Here is a 20,473-nt window from a genome sequence, read left to right on the forward strand (position 1 = left end):
TTATTATATTAAGAATTTAATTATTCATCAATATAGCCAAGGTTTTCTGAACAGGAGCATTGAGGCAAGAAACTGTTTCTCAAGTACTATCTAATTAGGATGGTATTAGAGAATGGATTGATCATTAATTAAGGAAGATACTCATAATAGGATTGGGTTCTTCTAATTTCTAATGAGAAGAACCAAATTGTTGCCATTTGTATTTCCTGAAGGTGGGGCCTCTTAACATGGACCCTATGAATTCCTCATGGATTTCAAGTTTGTAAATGGACTTTAGGTACTGTGGAACTCTCTGAAATTGTGCATAATTTTTTTATACACAAGGATATATTCCTTTCATCCAAATCTCAAATGCTGATACATCTTCCAAAAAATTTGAGAAATATTGTTCTATAAACTTTTAAAGAAATATATAGTTTGCCGGTCAGTTCATGTTCTAGTGAACGAATGTCAATATCAAACACAAGGCTAGTTTGAAGTGGAAATAAATTCAGTACTGGCAATACCCCAGAGAAACCTCAAGCTCCCAGGTCCAACACTCAAGCCACACAATTAGCCCTGTGGGATCCAGCTTCCTTAACCAACCAGGCTAAGGGACTGGCCTGAACTTATAGTTTACTAATGTTAAAATGTCCTTGCAAATCATCTTTTTTAACTCAAGGTTGTATGGTATAAAATTAAACTTCAAGGGATATTTTTCATGACTCTCCAATTTCTTTGGAATTATCTCTGGTTTCTATTGTTAGTAGTTAATGAAAACCTAGGATGATGGAAGAAATAGTCTAAGAATCCAGAAAACAGGTACAACAGATTTTAAGAAGAAAAAAGTTTTACTTTTGTCAATCAAATGGGTACTTTTATCTCATCACATACAGATACTATTGAAGTTATTATGTGGAATCAAACTTCTAGCCTTTTATTAAACCTTTAAATAGAAGCATTTAATGGCTTGGAATATGGGATAGTCTGAATGTAATTATAGGAAGATACATCAATGTTGATTTTAAAAAAGAGAGATATGGAAACTCGGTGAAGAAATGTGTTTTGTATCCTTATATAAAGAGATATCTCATCTGTTAACTAAAGGGAAAGAAGAGGAGGTATAGTTATTTCCTTGTGCCCTCTGGAAAAGTACTTAGGTTTTCTGTGTCTTACTTCTTGCTATGAAATAAAAATCACAGAAATTTCCTCAGTAACTAGTTGCTAATAGCTTCTCACTAAATTTTTATAAATGTTGGGTCCACTTTTTAAAGCTCTCATTAGCTACCTTGTGAGTGCTATACATGCTTTACTTTTTATGAAAAAAAAAACTATATGCTTATTCATATAGTGTCTTTGTACTTTTAGGAATAGGTTTTTGTTTCTCTATTGGACTGAGCTTTTCAAAGTTAGAGACTGAATTTGACTAACCTTGTGTGTCCAGAACAGTTGAATGAATTAAGTAATTGTTGATAGCATAATCTTTTTTTTTTTTTTTTTTTTTTTTAACTTTACTATAAGGCATGTGAGCTTGCCAGAGAAAAAAAGGAGAGATCCCCCTGGGGGTGATGGCCATGCTACAATCCCTTCTCCTCTTATTTTTCTTTTGGGGTTTTTGGGCATGTAGGCACAGGTGTATTTTTCAAACTGCCAGGTTGGGGATTGTAACTGTGCTATTGGCCATGTGGGATCCAGCCACCCTAACCTCCATGCCATTTGCTGGCCCAATGGAAGAATCTTTTAGAATCATTTTTTTAAATTAAATAACTAGGGACCAGCAGATGGCGTAATGGCTATGTCACTGGACTCCCATTTAGTTTTCCACGGTTCGAGTCCCGGACCCTGTGGCTTAAACTCACACAGGGCTCATGTGCATGCATGCCCACCCAAGATCCCAAGAGGAGAATGGAGGAGAAGGGATTGCAGTGTGGCCATCCCCCCTGGAGGGTGATTTCTCACTTTCTGTCTCTCTGTCCCTTTCTGTCTTTCTGGTGAGCACATGCTCACCTATAGAAAAACCTCTCTAAAAAAGAAAAAAAAAAACTGGATTTATGAGATTGCTTAGATGCATCTTTATCTCATGGAAGCGAGATGGTAAATTTATGTACAAAGATTCTGGATAATGCCTAAGAACTATAAAAAAGGTAGTTTCTTAAAAAAAGAAATCTTAAAATAATTCCAAGGACAGTTTCATCATGAAAGTTCTCCAAGTGTTCTGGGGGGAGCTTAAACATCTTCATTGCCCAAATGTAGATTCTCAAGTGACTGCTTTGACAGGCAAGACTGATTTGAATATCACAGTGGAGGAACATGCTTTGAAAATTCATTTTTATGGCTTTAAATAATTGTGCCATTACTAGTCACATGTCCTTGGACAAATTATTTTACTTCTCTGTGTTATAGTTTTCTCATCTCTAAAATGGGGATAACAAATATTATCTACTTTATAAAATTAGGCTGTGTATGAAAGAGAATAATATATGTAAAGCATTTAGAATAATTCCTAGCACATGGCAGAAAAAGCTCCATGTAAATATTTGCTGTTATTCTCTTTATCTCATGTTTAAAAATGAAATGCTTTGATATATTTTGCTTTTATTGTATTTCCCCACTGCTAGCATCAATTAGCAAAGCTAATTATGGCTTTTCTATATTTATTTTCAAAGGAAAATTACACAACCAGCTTTGAAGTTTCTGGGTCATGCCATGTTCTTTTCAATGGGATTTATAATTACTGTGAAAGGAAAGATTGCAAGTCCTTTGGAAGCACCGATTTTTGTTGTTGCCCCTCACTCAACCTTTTTTGATGGAATTGCCTGTATTGTAGCTGGGTTACCTTCTATAGTATCTCGAAATGAAAATGCACAGGCCCCTCTGATTGGCAGTAAGTACTTGTAAAATAATATAGATAAAATATTTTTATACGCTTGCTTTGCATTTTGAAAAGCATATATATTTTATTGATAAGTTTATTTAGAAACATTTCAAACATATTATCTTCATTGTAATGAGGTACTATATGGAAAAAATGTTTTTGTAAAAAAATATGACTCTCCCATCTGCAGCCTCATAATTTTTTTAAAAAAATGATCATTATCACTGTATCATCATGTTTTTCTATTCTATGTTTGGCCATAATGTCTATTTTCAAATACTAAGAATGCTTGATTTTTTTTTCCTCTGAGAGAATTTAACCAAAGTCTGTGGAAACACAGGTTACATGCTATTTCTCTTAAGGGTATTAGGCTGATAAATGCACTAAGTCTTTTTTCCTAACTCTGTTTTCTTCATTATTGCCTCTGTGATCTCCATGAGAGACCGAAGTATAACTCTGAAAATTATGATGTAGAACAGTCAGTGTTTCCTGCCATAAAAAAACAAATGAAACAAGTGATGTATTTTTCCCACCAGATGCTTTGGTCTCCCCCTAAGGAATTTGATCTCCAAGTAACTGTTCCCAATTGTCCCAAGGTTATTGCAAGCATTAAGTGATGAGAGAGAGGGTGTGAAAGTTCCCTGATGCTGCCTTGGTGTTCTGAAGAAATAATAGTAGTTCTTGCAGTTTTGTCATTCGTCTAGGACTTTTTGTGTGTGTGTTTTAATGTAACCGTGCTATGTATTATATGGCTTTTCCTGTAATGTATATACCAATAAGTTTTTGGTAAATTGAGGTTTATTTTGCATGTGATGGGAAGCTATCTGTTTAGAAGACTGTAGTGCTGAAAATGTTAGTAAAGTAAGTAATAATTGCCCCTACCTGTGTGTACTATGAATTCACGTAATCAGTTTTCTGGGCATTTCTAACATAAAACAAAAAAATATAATGTAATATATTACAAAGGTTTAACATCAGTTGGGGAAGAAGACTTTTAGAGAGAAAATTGCATTTGCTGCTTCTTTTCATATTCATGCTGCTTATTTTTATTAAGTCAATGAAATATTTTAGGTATAAATATTGCCTCTCACTTTGAAATTAGAAGCTACTTTCAATAAACCAAATTGAATTTTTTAAAAAAAATATTGTCTTTTATTTCCCATCATTTTAGTTTTCCATAAAATTTATTTTATGATTTATCAGTGTTATTGCAGTAGTGGATCTAGCCCCCACAGCATGCCTTGATTTAGACTTTTTGTTTGTTTTAAAGGACTGTTACGGGCTGTGCAACCAGTATTGGTGTCCCGTGTGGATCCAGATTCCCGAAAAAACACAATAAATGAAATAATAAAGCGGGCAACATCTGGAGGAGTATGGCCCCAGGTAAAACAAATTAAATGTTCACTGAAATCTACTGAAGTTTCTTTATTGTCCATCTGCAGTCTTACTTATTTGGACCAATATCTGTGGACACCTAAACTAAGTCTCTTTAGCATACTATTTATTGATAGATGAAGAATAAATAAGTATTAAGAAGCTCTTTTCTCCATGAGATACTCCACAGACTTAAATGTGTCATTTTTTTAATTCTCCAAACTCTTTGAATCAACTTTTTACTTTGTCATAAAAAGTGATTCTTTGGGAACCAGCAGTTAGCATAATGGCTATGTCGCTGGACTCCCACGTAGTCGACTGTGGTTCGCGTCCCGGACCCGGTGGCTTAAAATTCACACCAGGCGCTTGTGTGTGCGTGCCCAAGATCCCGAGAGGAGAATGGAGGAGAAAGGATTGTGGCATGACCATCCCGCCCTGGGGAGTGATTTCTTGCTTTCTGTCTCTCTGTCTCTGTCTGTTTGGCGAGCGCACGTGCCCTATTAGCGAAAAACCTCTCCAAAAAAAAAAAAAAAACTGATTCTTTACCTCTGAATGTAATTATCCTCTTAAAGATGAGATAAGAGATATAAAAGCTCAGTTGTACTCAACAGTATAATAGGCTTACTGAAAAAAGTGATTAAGATCATTAATCTTACCTTTAGAATATTTAGATATTACTTTTTAGTTCAGGAAATATAACATAATGACATATAACATTTTTCAAACTTTGCCATCTTACCCCTTTGTAATGCCATTTGAGGATGAGAGAGGGATATTTATTGCTCCCGGACCCGGTGGCTTAAAATTCACACCAGGCGCTTGTGTGTGCGTGCCCAAGATCCCGAGAGGAGAATGGAGGAGAAAGGATTGTGGCATGACCATCCCGCCCTGGGGAGTGATTTCTTGCTTTCTGTCTCTCTGTCTCTGTCTGTTTGGCGAGCGCACGTGCCCTATTAGCGAAAAACCTCTCCAAAAAAAAAAAAAAAACTGATTCTTTACCTCTGAATGTAATTATCCTCTTAAAGATGAGATAAGAGATATAAAAGCTCAGTTGTACTCAACAGTATAATAGGCTTACTGAAAAAAGTGATTAAGATCATTAATCTTACCTTTAGAATATTTAGATATTACTTTTTAGTTCAGGAAATATAACATAATGACATATAACATTTTTCAAACTTTGCCATCTTACCCCTTTGTAATGCCATTTGAGGATGAGAGAGGGATATTTATTGCACAACAAGCCAGGAGCAATTTTAAATATTCCTATTTTTTTGCCTATTTGAAAAAAGTGATTTCTAGCAGTCTAATGGTCCCTCCACAATTTGGATACCCATGATGACATACAGAAGATAAAGTACTAAGAAGAGTACGAACGCCAGGAAGTTTTAGAAACCAAGGCATGTGAAGAATGATTTTTTAAAATTATTAGGAAGAGCTTGCACTTGAAATGGTGTTTGATTTTTTTTTTTCTCCTTTGGATCCAAGGATTATGGGACAGCTAGGTAGGAGATAATAACCAAATAGAGTTCAGCTTATTTTGCTCATCTTAAGGAAGAACTTCTTTCTGTCCAGATAAAAATGGTCAGACTTCAGGCATTAGCTGAGCAACCACTTGGGGGGGATATTGTAGAAAGAATTTCAAGCATTAGAGATACTAGTTGACTTTTAATACTCAGATATTATGATTTGTTCTATGTCTATTCATTATTAAAAGAATTTCCACTGAATACAACATATGGATATTGTATCTGATTATTGTAGGAAATCCATGTTTAAAATTGGAGGATGGAATTATATCTATTTATAGTGTTTACAAGTTATTTGTTAAATTGTGGCAATTTGGCCCAATAATGTTTTATCTTATTATAAAATCCACATTACTAAATACTCTTCATGTAAGAATTTTCTTTTAAATTTTATATACTTAGCATTTACTCATGGCTAAGTTTTAAAAGTTTCCCAGAATCAATCTTCTGTTTAATTTAGTTAATGGGGAAACTAACCATATGGCATATATTTCACATGAAAAACATAAAGAAGTATGTTTAAAACTCCAAAGTGTCTTCCAAAAACAATATTAAGTTGTATTCCATATGTTAACTAATTCAAATAATCATAAAGCATATTGTAAGCAATTCCTCCTTTATCTTCAAGACTTCACTGAACTGTATGTTGTGGGAGTGAGTATCATTTAATGGGAAAACTGAGACAAAGAAATAGGAAATTACATGATTAAGGATGTATAGCAACATGGGATAGAATTTAATAACTTAATATACACTTTGACTATGACTTATGGTCTACATATTCTTTTAAGTTTATTCAAATCACTAGTATCATCATTCAGAAACATTTATTAAATGTGTTCTCTAGTCAAAGCTTAAGTTTATTTCCTGATTACTTTAATAATCAAACTATACTTCTTTCAGAGAAAAACTTGAATAATCTGATTCTAGCTTTTATAAGAATCAAATGTTAGCCTTTTAATTCATTTTCGTGTTCTAAGCATTGGCAACTGTTTGTGAAGTTATAGAAAAGCAGTAAAAAGGTAATCTATTAGATTGAAATGTTAAATCTGTTTCTTTTTTCCCAAGGTATTAATTTTCCCAGAAGGTACTTGTACAAATCGTTCCTGTTTGATTACTTTTAAGCCAGGTGAGAAAAATTAAATTATGTTTGATAGTATTCAAAACAGTGGTTTATTTTGCTCTGAGTTTTTTTTTTTTTTTTCTAATAGAAAGATTTTAGCATCATGAATCCCCAGAGCTCCCTCCTTTGCTTTTCTTTGGGTATTATAACTCCTTCTTCTTTATTGTGTCCCCTCCGAGTACTTATGTGTGTGAAACCACCAACATTTTTCTTTTTCCCAAAGGAAATCTCACAGACTCTTAGGGTCCTATGTTATAAAGTAGCAAACTTATTTTTCTACCATTATAATATTTCTGAATGCCTTCTACGGTGTACTGCCTTTTAACAGTATAAAGTCTGTCATAATTTATAACTCTTTAAAACTCATCATAATTTATAACTCTTATGACTCACTTCCATCAAGTGTGGTAGTTCTTTCCCTGAATATTTGGTTTCATCAAGATTTTCTTCTCTCCTTGTCTTGATTTTGTCATTACATTAATTTTAATCCTACTGTATGCCTGTCCTACATATCATTTGGAATATGAAAATAAGTAGAAGAATATGTAAGTAATTATTTTAAGTGGTTCAGGCACAAGATATTTAATATTTTGCTTAAATACTTAATTTTAAGAATTCCTCATTTTGGTAAACACTAGGAATTTGCCAACATTTACTAAATAGTTTCTGTTATGTATATTCTTAAAGTATTTCATATATTTGTACTACGTATTATTAAATTTGGTGGGTAAAATTTCTATTCATGAAAAATCCATGATCAATTTTCATTGTGGTTATAGGAGCCTTCATTCCAGGAGTTCCAGTGCAGCCAGTCCTCCTCAGATACCTAAACAAGCTGGTAAGCATAGTATTTTACTGTGGAAAGAATTTGAAATATTTCAGATGGCTCAGATGCTCTGGGGACCCTTTTACTATTTGAGTAAGGATGTGATGATGTAAAATAAATGATGAAAACAGGTGGGCAGATTCATTTTGCTTGCCATGTCCAGTTTTTAAAGTTTTGCAAGATAGAAACATATTTGTTGATGCCAATATTAAATATTGTTTTAAATATTGTATTAAACATTACTAAGCTTCCAAAAGACATTTCCTTAGTCTTGTCTCTATTGTCACTATGATTGTATGATTAAGCCTCAGAGTTAGGGTCTCATTAGACTGGGTAGTAGACATTTGTGATTTTCATGAAGGCTGGAAGTAATCTTTCTGATTTGGTGGTCATTACAGGTGGAGAAGGATTATAATAGCAAGATAAATCTGGAAAAGACTTGGTCTTTTATTACTCCCTTAGTACTTACTAGCTGTGTGACCCTTGGCAAGTAGCTTAAGTCAATAAGGAAATACCTGAAAAGAACTTAATATCCCATATAAAGTCCAGAGTTAGCTCAGGAAATAAGTAATTTCTTCTCTAGCTGGGTATATTTTTGTCCTCCGAGTATTGATTGTTTCACCATTTTCTAAATAAAGTGTTTGAGAGTAGAGGATATTTTGGTTCTGAGAGGAACTTTCTGGACTAGAGAATTTATGTATAAAGGGCAGGAAGTAATTATTGATTATTTATGCTATTGAAGATTAGGAGTTCTAAGGCCATCTGATAGAATTGTGGTTGAAAATGCTGGATCCCCCATGGCTGACAATGTGGTCTAAGTCCCAGACTCAGTGGCTTGAGAAACACACTCAGTGTATATGTATGCATGCCCAAAGTCACAAAAAGAGGGAGAAATGGAGAAGGGATTGCAGTATGACCATCACCCCAAGGAGGAGAGATGCTCTCTTATTTTCTCTTTCTGTCTCTCTGGCAAGTGTAGGAACCCTTTGACAAAATTAATAAAAATTTAGGATTAAACATTCTCATCAATCTGATTTTCTATTCAGTGTTTTGTTTCTCAACCTTGGTTTGTGGTTTTAAAAAATGAATTAAAACTGTCAGACTTTTTTTTTTTTTTTAGAATTATTCATTTAATTTTATTTATTCATTTATTTATTTTAATTTGACCAGAGAGAGAGAGAGGGGGAAAGTGAGAAAGCAAGCCTCCAGACCTGGGACTTGAACTGTGATCAACCATGTGGGAGTGTCCAGCACCTTAACCACCACAGCACTTGCTGGCCTCAAACTGTCAGATTTTTATTCATCATGCTTTTTCTAGTAGGTTTAAATTTATTGTCCAATGCATATTTAAATTCATTCACTATGCACTACATTAATCTTTTCTCTCAACTAACCCACCCCCCCTTTTTTTTGAGAAATGATGTGGGTTTTTTTGGAATGAAAATTAATTATTTGGATATGTTCCTATTAGGAGAAAAATAGCTAAGCACATTCAATAGTGTTTTAAAAATTCAGAACAATTTGTTTCATAAAAAGATAGTTGGTGACTTAAGGAAGGTGAATCTTTGCTATATAGATACACAGTAGTGTCTCCTTATCTGAGGTTTCACTTTCCACTGTTTTAGCCACCCATGTTCAACTGCAGTCTGATTTTAAAATGAACTCAAATAATTAAATTAAAATGGTAAATGGAAAATTGCAGAAATAAACAATTCATAAGTTTTAAATTGTGTGCCTTACTGAGTAGCATGATGAAAGCTCATGCTGTCCTGCTGGGACATGGATCATCTCTTTGTCCAGTATATTCACACTGTATATGCTACCTGCCCATTAGTCACTTAGTAGCTATCATAGTTATCAGATGAAAAAAAATATAGTACATACAGAGTTCAATATAAAGAATTCCAGATTAATGAATCCTTTAATAATCATAATATGCTTATTTTACTTTTCAACATGTTGCTTTTAATTTCAGGGGGAAAAAGTACATGAATCTCAATATTAAAATAATATTGTTGTTTTCTGTGGTGTTTCTCCTCTGGGCTGAAGGTTTAAATACTTTTGCTATTTGCAGGATACCGTGACTTGGACATGGCAAGGATATACATTGTAAGTCACTTATGTCTATTACTATAAAATTTTATTTTAATGAAGAAAAAGAAAGACAATTTAATTATTTTTTTAAAATACTTGTTTTTCTAAGAGTAAAGATGTTTAATCAGAGTTTTAAGTCTTGTAACTGATGTCTCTATAGGGAGCATCACTATCTTGCCCATTAACCCTTGATGTTGCCCATGTTCAGAATTCTAGTCATCTGTCATGTTCAAATGAGTCTCAAATGCTTATCTACCAATTTGTAAAGAATATTGCAGTGGGACCAGCAGTTAGCATAATGGCTATGTTGCTGGACTCCCATGTAGTCGACTGCAGTTCACGTCCTGGACCCAGTGGCTTAAAACTCATGCCGGGTGCGTGTGGGTGCGTGCCCAAGATCCCGAGAGGAGAGTGGAGGAGAAGGGACTGCGACATGACCATCCCCCCGGGGGGTGATTTCTCACTTTCTGTCTCTCTGTCTCTGTGTCTTGCGGGAGCCCCATAAAAAAAACCCCTCCCAAAAAAAAAAAAAAAAAGACTATTGCAGTGACCTAGTTTGTATTATACATAGATTTAATTTTATAGTTTTATTTCCATTGCATATTTAACATTGTCTAGTTTCTCCATCTGTACATTAATAAGTTGTTTTAGCAGTTCAGGGCAATTTAGTCATATAGCCTAAAATAGTGTGGTATTTTGTATGAGTTGAGAAAATAGCTAACCAAAATTTCAGTTCTGTTCTTAGATTTTAAAATCATTGTGATCAGCAGTTTCTATAAGCATCTTAAGAGAAGAGACACATACAGTTTCACTATTACGGAAGTTAAAGTGAAACATGCCTTTACCAAAACACAGAACTTGTAGAAACTTACTTTCAAGATCTTTTGTTTAGTTCCCTCTGGATAAATATCAGCCTGTTTAAATTTTGGGACGAGCCATATGAAACACTTGGATTTGGGGACTTTCCCTGGAAATTTGCCCAGTTTTAATACTGTTAAGCATAGTACTCAAATAACATTGTTGATGGGTAGGTGCCACCACTGGAAATGTCTGAAAGAAAATTTTCATTTGCCTTCAAGCGTATTGTGGGCTTTAGATACCTTTCATATAACCCAACCAACTTCTAAAAATTAGAATTTTTTAATACTGCATAATTTCTCCATTTTTTGTGTATGTAATTTGCTTTGAGATAATACATTTAAATTAGAATAAGCAACTGATGGGCTAGTGGAACAATATTAGCAAGTGTGAAACATTTATGTTTCTGTTATGCTTCTGTCCCTCATAGGTGAAATTGAGCAAGTAACATAAAAAATAAACAACATAAATTGTAAAGGATATCTAGATAGAGAAATAGGAAATCCATTTATTCATTTGATTCAAATATATGTTTCATGCTATTACTGAATTTGAATTCTTAGTTTTTGATCTTTACACAAGGGAGACTTAGGAGAAGCAAGTACAGGTGGTGGGAGGGGCATTTTAGCAAAATAAGTACCTAAAATCTTATTTGTATTTCCTAAAGCGTGTCATCCTTTGGGCCTTTACAGGCTAAATCCCTTATACTTATAGTGACTTTGGGTTCAATATGATGTTTTTGTTGTTGTTACATACCAATTTGTGTAGATGTAGAGATCAACTAGGGGAAGGCTCTTCTGGAGGGAAGATCAGGAGTAGAAAATAAAATGGTTTAGTTTATAAAATAAAATAGTTTAGTTAATCTAACCTTCTAACCTGGGAAGTATGTGATAGAAGATAAAAGAAAATAGGAGAGAGAATTCAGAAGAGAAAGAGCTAAAAAATATTTTAAGAGTCAAAGATTTCTTAGGATTTGTAAGCAAACACAAACTCTTTAAAAGACACAACTTTGTTTTGTACAAATGTCACACCGCATTCTGCACTATGGCAAATCTCATTTCCACCATTGTCTTCTGATCTGTTTAACCTTATTGTTAGCACTGTGTCTATTACTTTGTTTTAAAAAATAATTATTTTATTTTATTTATTCATTAATTTTATTTTAATTTGACCAAAAAGAGACACACAGAGAGAGAAAAAGGAAAGCCACCAGGTCTGGGACTTGAACAGTGGTCGGCCACGTGGGAGTGTCCAGTACCTTAACCACCATGCTGCCTATTGGGCCCATGTATCTATTATTTCTAAATCAATTTTCTGAATTGCCCTTGTTCCCAGTGCTATTCTAGACCTAGATTTTAAAGACAAGATTTTTACACCACAGCAGATATCCTAAGGGAGAAGAGAATGGGGGACTACACTTAGAGAAGAGTCAGCTATGGGAAAACTCTTTCCTCATTCTTGAAAGTTTTTAGTTCATCTCTAATGTGGACAAGACAGGTTTAATGAGGTATGATGTGTGTTTGTTTGTTTATTTATTTATTTATTTATTTATTTTTTACAACACTCAGAATTTTCAGAACAGAATATACATTCAAATAATTGAATTCCAAGACTCCTATTAAATAGTTTAGATACAATTTACTTTGTGGTAGAGAATGTGGATCGCTTTTGTTTGGAGTTACTAGATAGTAAAAAAATTTTCCCTTTCAGATGAAAGGTTCAAGAACTGACATTATTAGTTTATAATTAATTTAGGAAAGTTATAAATCTTTTTAAATTTAATTTTATTTACTATTATCATATTTTTTAATATTGCATTTAATCACATGTATCTTTACAGTGTATTACATTTCTTTTAATTTTTTATTATTATTTGTACATTAAATCGCTATACATGATTTAGATTGTGAAGAGACTTTACCCAGCATGATTTACACCTCAGTAGTAAATCTACTTTTTAAATATTTTTTTAACTATCTTGTTAAATCTCTACATTTCCTAAGTTCCTTCAAGTAATTTCTATAAATAAGTCATATTTTAATTTTGTAATAGCAAAAAAGGATGATTGGTTGTTTTCTTCAACATGTATTCCAATCCACTCTGCCTGATTTCTGGATCAGCTGTCTAAACTAAAAATCCCATAGAAATCTTACCCAGAGAGTCTACATATACACTAGAAAGCTGCAAGGAGGAAAAACTATTTCACAAATTATCTTTGGGAAGATTGCTTAACCATTTTAAAGAAAGCCTTTGTCTAACTTCACAAAGAAATTTGAAACTTTTCAGAATATTTTTTCATAGCTAAAACATTTATTGATAACTGAGACAATTTTGATAAGTGTTCTGCTTTTAAGGAAAGCCCACTGATTTTTTTTTCTTTTTAAATATCAGAAGAGAGTTTAGAAATGTGGGACCAGCAGACGTAATGGTTATGTCACTGAACTCCCACAGAGTCAGCCATGGTTTAAGTCCTGAACCCAGCAGCTTAAAACTCACACCAGGCACGTGTGCATGTGTGCCCACAATCCAAAGAGTAGAATGGAGAAGGGATTACAGCATGGTAATCCCCTCTGGGGAGTGATTTCTCACTTACTGTCTCTCTCTTTCCAGTGAGCGTACATGGCATAAAAGTCTCTCTTAAAAAAAAAACAATGTTGTTGGTGATGATATGTATAGTATTCTCAACTGGATTGGTCTGAGAAGTATTTCATGATGGGTAAAGTCTTTTTACAAGTAAAATGAGAAATAGTGATTGACTGTTTTAAAAAATAATTAGAACAATAATAATAATGATTGGAAAAACATAGAAAAGATATTGAATGATGAAGTGGGGAGATTAATGTCTATGTATTGACTGACATGCATGACATTTCCTTTTGACAAAGCAGTGTAATACACTGTAAAATTATATGTAACCCAATGTAATACAAAGAAGATTATGATGATAATAATAATAAAATTAAATTAAAAAAAACAATGTTTAGATATGTAAGGTTCTACTCAGTAGTTTTCCTGTAAATACATTAAGTACCTTAAAATGTGACCTTGAGTGGTTTCTCTAGGGTGTTAACCCATAATTCTGTATAGTCAAGGAAACTTCAGAGTCTGGGATTTAGTCTGTTCAGCTGCAACTCTGACTCACAAATACATGTTTGGTATTGCATTTGGTGGTTTCATTTTTGAATGTCAAGAATAGTTGCAGGGCCAGCAGGTGTCATAATGGTTATGTCACTGGACTCCCATGTAGTCCACCATGGTTTGAGTCCTGGATCCTGTGGCTTCAAACTTATGTGGGATACATGTTCATGTAAGTCCAAAATCTCAAGAGGAGAATGGAGGAGAAGGGATTGTGAGGAGGCTTTCTCCCCTGGGGGGTGATTTCTGGCTTTCTGTCTCTCTGTCTCTCTGGTGAGTGCACACACCCTATAGCAAAAAAATCTCTCTGAAAAAAAGAAAAAAAAAAAAAGAACAATTACTTAGTGCCAGACACACATGAGTGCCCCAGTTTTAATGGGCCAGAAGACTGGAGGAAGGGGATCATGGTGTGACCAGACTCTGTGGAGTGTGCATGGCTCTCTCTTACACACTCTATCATTAATAAATAAAAGAGAAAGAAAGAACATGGTAAATAGGTGTTTCCCTTTGAAATGTAAACAAATTATACTTGGGTCATATAAGGCAGTAAATTAGAATTTTAAAAATATAGTTTTTTAAACCCAAGAGGTTGTATAGCTATACTGTAGTGTTTATAAATGCAATATATATATAAAATATGACATGAGAATGCTTGTGTGTAAAGAAAGGATTATGGAATAGTATTAGATGGTGCTTATATTACCTTGTAAAATTAGCCTTCTTTTTTTTTTTCTCTTCAGCATTCAGCTTTGTGTGCTTACTTTCTGCCAGCCCTTCACAAAGGTAGAAGTTGAGGTAAGTTATTTATAATGTATAGTCTTGGATCTTGAAATTTGGCCTTTCCTTTAATTTTGAATTTTTAGTTTAAAGAAACCAGGTATAAAGGTCCACCATCTTTAAAAGAAGTCCTAAGGTTTTAGAGATTAGACTGTAAATCTAAATCCAGACTGACAGAGCTAGCCCTTAGAATCGTATTAGAACACCTCAAACTTTTGGGAACCTCTAAATACCTTGGCTAACCAGATATTTTTTTAAATCACCTATTCCTATATCTTTATTCCTTTTGTAACTAACTTCTGCCTAGTAGAATGATATGCTTTTACATCCTGACCCCACTAAACAAAAACAAAAGAAATAGAAGCCCACAGTAGGTGAGGGAGCTCACTAATGCCTTGAAGAGTTTTTTTTCTTTGAAAGTTAAGAGGTGTTCTTTGGGACTTAGGGGAGAGACACAGAGATTAGATTCCTTCTGCACATGGAAAGTCTGAGGAAATCAAGTGTGGAAGACAGCTCATATCATCATTGACTGGACAGTCTTTTGATGTAAGATGCAGTGGCAGGTGGGGGTGAGGGACAATCTTGACTGGATTTTTAAGACTCCAAAGGTTGGTTCCAGAGCTATTTTTCATCTCTAGATACCATATGGAATGGTATTCTGAATTCAGAACCTAGTAGATTTTAAACCACCAAGTAGCCTCTGAAGATAGAGGATTAGAATAATGGCTCCCCACATTTTTGCTTGCATTTTTGTAATTCACATAAGAACTACGGAGTCTTGTGTGGGAACCAGTCCTATAAGTGATGGGATTGTGAAATTTAATTTACAAGAGTATCATTTGGTTTTGTTGGGTAGATTAGTCCTTCAGCCATTTAGAGGTTGTCAATAATACCAAATGATACAGGAAAAGAAATTATATTTCAAAATAAGTTTAACTTCACTGAAATTTTTCTAGAGATGGGTGTTGTCTATCTGCTTTGAAATACCTGCTTATTCATTTTATTCCCCAACTCTGCAGTCTAAAAACCAGATTAGCATCTTTCAGTGTTGCTAAAATAATAATTATAACAATAACAGTAACAATAATAATAATAATAATAATAATAATAATAATAGAACAAAACACTAGTTTCTGTGATGTACTTAGATCTATTTCTAAATAAAAACTAATCTGTGTCCCAATAAGTTTAGGAAATACTTGGATACACAGAATGAATTAAGTTTTTTTCTCAGTACTTCTCAGTGTCTTTGAAATGTTTGACCACAGAACCCCTTTTTCTTTGGATACCTTCTAGAATCGGTGTTCTATAGAATGTATTTCATGGAACTCATGAATAGTAATAGTATTTCTAAGGACTTTGAGCTTAGAAAGTTATAAAACAAAAGAAGCATTCCTTTCATGAGGATGCATTACAACAGAGGCATGCTCTTCTTTCTTTTAATAGCTGTACAATAATCTTGTTCTGTTAAACAAATAAAACAGAAACTAATACTTGAAATAGCCCTGTTATGTTACCTCTTTCTCTCTCTCTGTCTCTCACTATCCTTTCCTCTAAATTTAGTCCTCTCCAACTAAAACAAGATTTAACAGCAGATGTGGAAATGCACACAGAACTGTACATTTTGTCTAGCACATGTGTCAGTGGTCAAACTGCATTACAACAGAGGTATGTGAATTCCTCTTTTTTTTTTCTCTCTTTTTGAACTGACCACTATTACCACATTTCCTTTCTATATCATGGCTGTCTTCCTTCCTTCCTTTTTCTTTTTCTTTTCTTTTTTTATAATTACAGTATTTGAATTCTCCAGCTGGTTCTGAGGCCTGTTTGGATAGTATCTTCTGGCAAAGAAAAGAATGTATCCTTTGTTCATTATCTTCACAAACAAAATGGCTTTTTGCCCATTGAAAATAGCTGAATTGTTAGAGATTTCAGTTCTAAAATTGTGGTGCTGTCTGAGAGGATGGGAATTTGTGGACTGCAAATTTATTTCTTATTTTAATTATATTTATTTTAGATTACAATGATACCTTTCATCCAGGCAATGCCTAACTATTTCATATTTGAATATTTGAATTCCCCACTTTTGGGGTATAACTGAAAAATGCAAACCAGCAGTCCTTCAAGCACTAAAAATATCAACAGCTTGGCTCAAGGCACTGAAGAGCAGGTCCCTGTCTCTGAGTCTCCAGCTTTTCCACCATGTCTGTCAAGGCTGAGCTTGAGCCACCCCACACGGATCTCACTTAGCAGTCTCAAGTCATTTCATTGATTCATTTCAATTGTCTTGGTTGTTCAGAAATATTCTCCTCTTTTCTTTTTCTTTAAAACTAATGGGAATCCTTGTTTTTATTTTAAACATGTTTTTAGAACTGTTTGAATATTGAGTAAACCTACTTTAAGATGTATTATTCAAGAATGTCATATGAGTTTTATGGTTTTTAAAATAAGTGGATTATGTTTTTTGAAGAGGTTTTTGTTATAGGGCGCGTGCGCTTGCCAGACAGACAGAGACAGAGAGACAGAAAGCAAGAAATCACCCCCCAGGGGGGATGGCCATGCCTCAATCCCTTCTCCTCCATTCTCCTCTTGGGATCTTGGGCACGCACACACACACGCGCCCGGCGTGAGTTTTAAGCCACCGGGTCCGGGACACAAATCGCGGTCGACTAGTGGGAGTCCAGTGACATAGCCATTATGCTAACTGCTCATCCCATGGTCGCACTTTGAAGACTGTCTACAGCAATTCCAGGGAGTTGTCTTGGTGGCTTGTATTCCAGCCAGCAGAATTGGCCCCTGGGCGCGATTATTTCTGGCACAGGTCTCACACCACACACTCACAATTGCACACAATGACAGCAGGAGACTCAAAAATATTATTGGCTTAGCATGTTTTCTAGATTAGTCTTTCCCCAGTGAGTCAACTCATGGTGCTGCTTTACTAATGAATATCCCAGGGACTGAGGTATGCATATTCTTTTATTTGGCAGTCTTCACCATCTGTCTTTTCCCAGGGTTGCTCCCTCTGACTTTTCCCAGTGATGTTCACTGGAGGTCTAAGAGGGGCTTTCGGGAGTGTAAGTGGTAACCTGTTGGCTACAGCAGTTGGGATTCAGTGGCAGGAACCTTGGCCGTCTGGTCTGCCAACTTGTTTCCCAGGGTGATGGAGTCTTCCCCCTTCTGGTTTCCCCTGCAATGGATGATTGCTACTTCTTTGGGCTCCTAGACTGCTTCTAATAACTGGCAGATTTCCTCTTTATTTATAACCATCTTTCCTTCTGCCAAGAGAAGTCCTCTCTCTTAGTACAAAGCTCCATGAACATGTAGGATAGCAAAGGCATATCATGAATCTGTGTAGATGTTTACCCTCTTACTGGCCACTAATCTTAGGGCCCGGATTAATGCCAGAGTTCAGCCTGCTGAGTAGACCATCCTTAGGGCAGTGCTCCAGCCTCGATCACTGTGTCCTGAGAGGTAATGGCATAGCCAGCACATCGAATTCCATCCTTCATGTAGCTGCTACCATCAGTGAAGAGGTTGAGGTAGGGGGCCTTCTGTGGTGTGTCTACAAGATCAGGAAGTCCAGAAGAAAACCTCATCAAGGGTCTCTTCACAGTTGTGGTCAGGAGGCCCCAGCGTGGCCGGGAGGAAGCTAGTGGGGTTGAGTGTCTGCAGAGTCTGGAGTCTAATTTGGGGATTTCCAATCAATAAGCCCTGGTAGTGGGCTACCCTAGAGCTGGGTAGCCATTTATCCCCTTGTGTTTATCAGTGTGGTCACTGACTGGGGGACCCAGGCATTAATAACTTGGCCTAAGGTTAACTTGTCTGCCTCTTTTATCAGTTCAACAGTGGCAGTAAGGTCTTGTAGGCAAAGGGACCATCCAGATGCCACTGAGTCTAATCTTTTAGATAGGTAAGCAATGGGTCTCTCCCAAGGTCCAATGGACTGAGTCAGAACTCTTAGTGCTGTCTGACTTTTTTCATGTACGAATAGATTGAACTCTTGACTCTGGGAGTCCCAAAGCTGGGGCTTTTCCAAGACTTGACTTAAGATCCTGGAAAGCCTGCTTTTGGAGAGGTCCCTATTTGAAGGGGGTTTCTTGACCTTTTAATATTTCATATAGTGGCTTAGCCTTTTCATCAAAGCCTGGTATCCAGATTCTACAGAATCCTGCGGCTCCCAGGAATTCACATAGTTGCTTCAGGGTTGTGGGCTGAGGCAATCTATATACCACCTGCTTTTGTTCATGCCCAAGAGCATGGTGTCCTTCAGTCACAATGAATCCTAGGAATCATACCTGGGTATGGCAGATTTGAGCCTTCTTCATTGAGACTTTGTATCCAGCCTGGGACAGAAGCTGGAGCAGCTCTTGAGTTCCCTTCCAGCAATTTTTTCAGGTTGCTCCAGCAAGCAGGTCATCAACCTATTGGAGTAGAGTGCGTCCAGTCTCTTGGCTTGGAAAATTTTCCAAGTCAGTAGCAAGCGCTTCTCCAAACAAAGTCAGGGAATTCTTGAACCCTTCGGAGGACCCGAGTCCGTGAGAGCTGAGTTTTCTTTTGGGTGTCTGGATCCTTCCATCAAAGGCAAATATCGGTTGACTGATGGCTGCTAGTTGCAAGCAAAAGAAAGCATCCTTGAGTTCCAGACAAGTGAACCATTCAAATTCAGTGGGGAGAGCACCCAGCAAAGTATATGGATTGGGTATGGTGGGGTGTAAGGACACCGTGGGTGGTGTTAACAGTTTGCAAGTCCTGGACTGGCCGATAGTCTCCAGAGGTTTCCTTCTTTACCAGAAGGAAAGGAGTGTTCCAGGGAGACTGACATTCAACCAGGATTCTGGCTTCTCTGAGCCAGTCGATGTGCTTCTTTATGGCTAGTCTAGCATCTCAGCTTACTGGGTATTGTTGAAGGTGCACAGGCTGCACCTGAGGTGTCAGTTCAACCACTACATATGGGTGGTTAATTGCTATCCCCGGTGGCTTCCTTCAGCCCAGATGGCAGGAAAGTCTCTAAAAGTGAAGAAAGTACCTCGTCATCTCTGCTGAGTGCCTTGGGGATGAACATTTGCCATTCTTCCTCCCAAGGCATTGTCACAGTCAGGATTTTGGCAGGACTGATGGTTAAAGCAGCTGAGACTGATGAGTTAAAGCTGATTTGCACTCCAAGTTTAGTTAATAGGTTCTTTCCCAGTAAGGGGACTGGGCAATCAGGCAGGTACAAGAACTTGTGGGTAACCAAGTGTCCCCGCTAGTTGGCAGCTTCTTGCTTGCAAGACGGGCTGGGTCCTGGTGTTTCCAGTGGCTCCTATGATAGTAGCTTTTCGGCCTTATGGGGAAGCCAGAGGCTGGGTTACAACAGAGTGTTCAGCGCCAGTATCTACCATAAATGTTATCAGTTGGACCCCTGCCTTGACATTGACCAGAGGCTCCTGGGGGCCCAGGATCATGAAGCTTGGTTGGACCTATTCTGATTCCATCATGGCCAGAATTTCTCTTAGGGGCTCTGGGTGGAAAGTCTTGGGGGCTCCCGGTGGGCCTCTGGTGTTTTTCCCTTGATTTGCCTTCTGCTTGGGGCATTTGCCTTTCCAGTGTCCATCCTCTTTGCAGTATGCACATTGGGTTAGTCTAAACCTGAGGCAGCTGGTTTTTGCCCTCCCTCTCTAGACTGGGTGGGGGCATCTGGTTGTCTGAAGGTGGCCGCCAGTAGGGTTGCCTTTTGCTTCATCTGCCAATCTGCTTCCTTCTTTTCCTCTTGGTCCCGGTTCACAAAAACTCAGCAATCTCCAGCAGCTGGGCGATATTCATTCCAGCAAAGCCTTCCTGCTTTTGGGGTTTTCTATGAATGTCAGAGGCTGATTGGGTGACAAAGCTGGCATTAATCATCTGCTGGCTTTCGGAGCTCT

The 20,473-nt window shown here is 36.4% G+C and overlaps 1 protein-coding gene across 1 annotated transcript in view; it reads left to right on the plus strand.

Annotated features, from left to right (window-relative positions):
• LPCAT2 (lysophosphatidylcholine acyltransferase 2) overlaps positions 1-20,473 on the plus strand; it is an 86,016-nt gene that overhangs the window by 16,179 nt on the left and 49,364 nt on the right. Inside the window, exons 5-10 of the mRNA XM_027771831.1 lie at positions 2,646-2,863; positions 4,125-4,237; positions 6,826-6,886; positions 7,660-7,718; positions 9,781-9,815; positions 14,534-14,588. Of these exons, the coding sequence (XP_027627632.1) occupies positions 2,646-2,863; positions 4,125-4,237; positions 6,826-6,886; positions 7,660-7,718; positions 9,781-9,815; positions 14,534-14,588 (541 nt within the window). The remainder of the gene's footprint in view (positions 1-2,645; positions 2,864-4,124; positions 4,238-6,825; positions 6,887-7,659; positions 7,719-9,780; positions 9,816-14,533; positions 14,589-20,473) is intronic.

This window comes from Tupaia chinensis, unplaced genomic scaffold (assembly GCF_000334495.1).
Source record: "Tupaia chinensis unplaced genomic scaffold, TupChi_1.0 Scaffold000235_1, whole genome shotgun sequence".
In the NCBI taxonomy this organism is placed as follows: domain Eukaryota; kingdom Metazoa; phylum Chordata; class Mammalia; order Scandentia; family Tupaiidae; genus Tupaia; species Tupaia belangeri.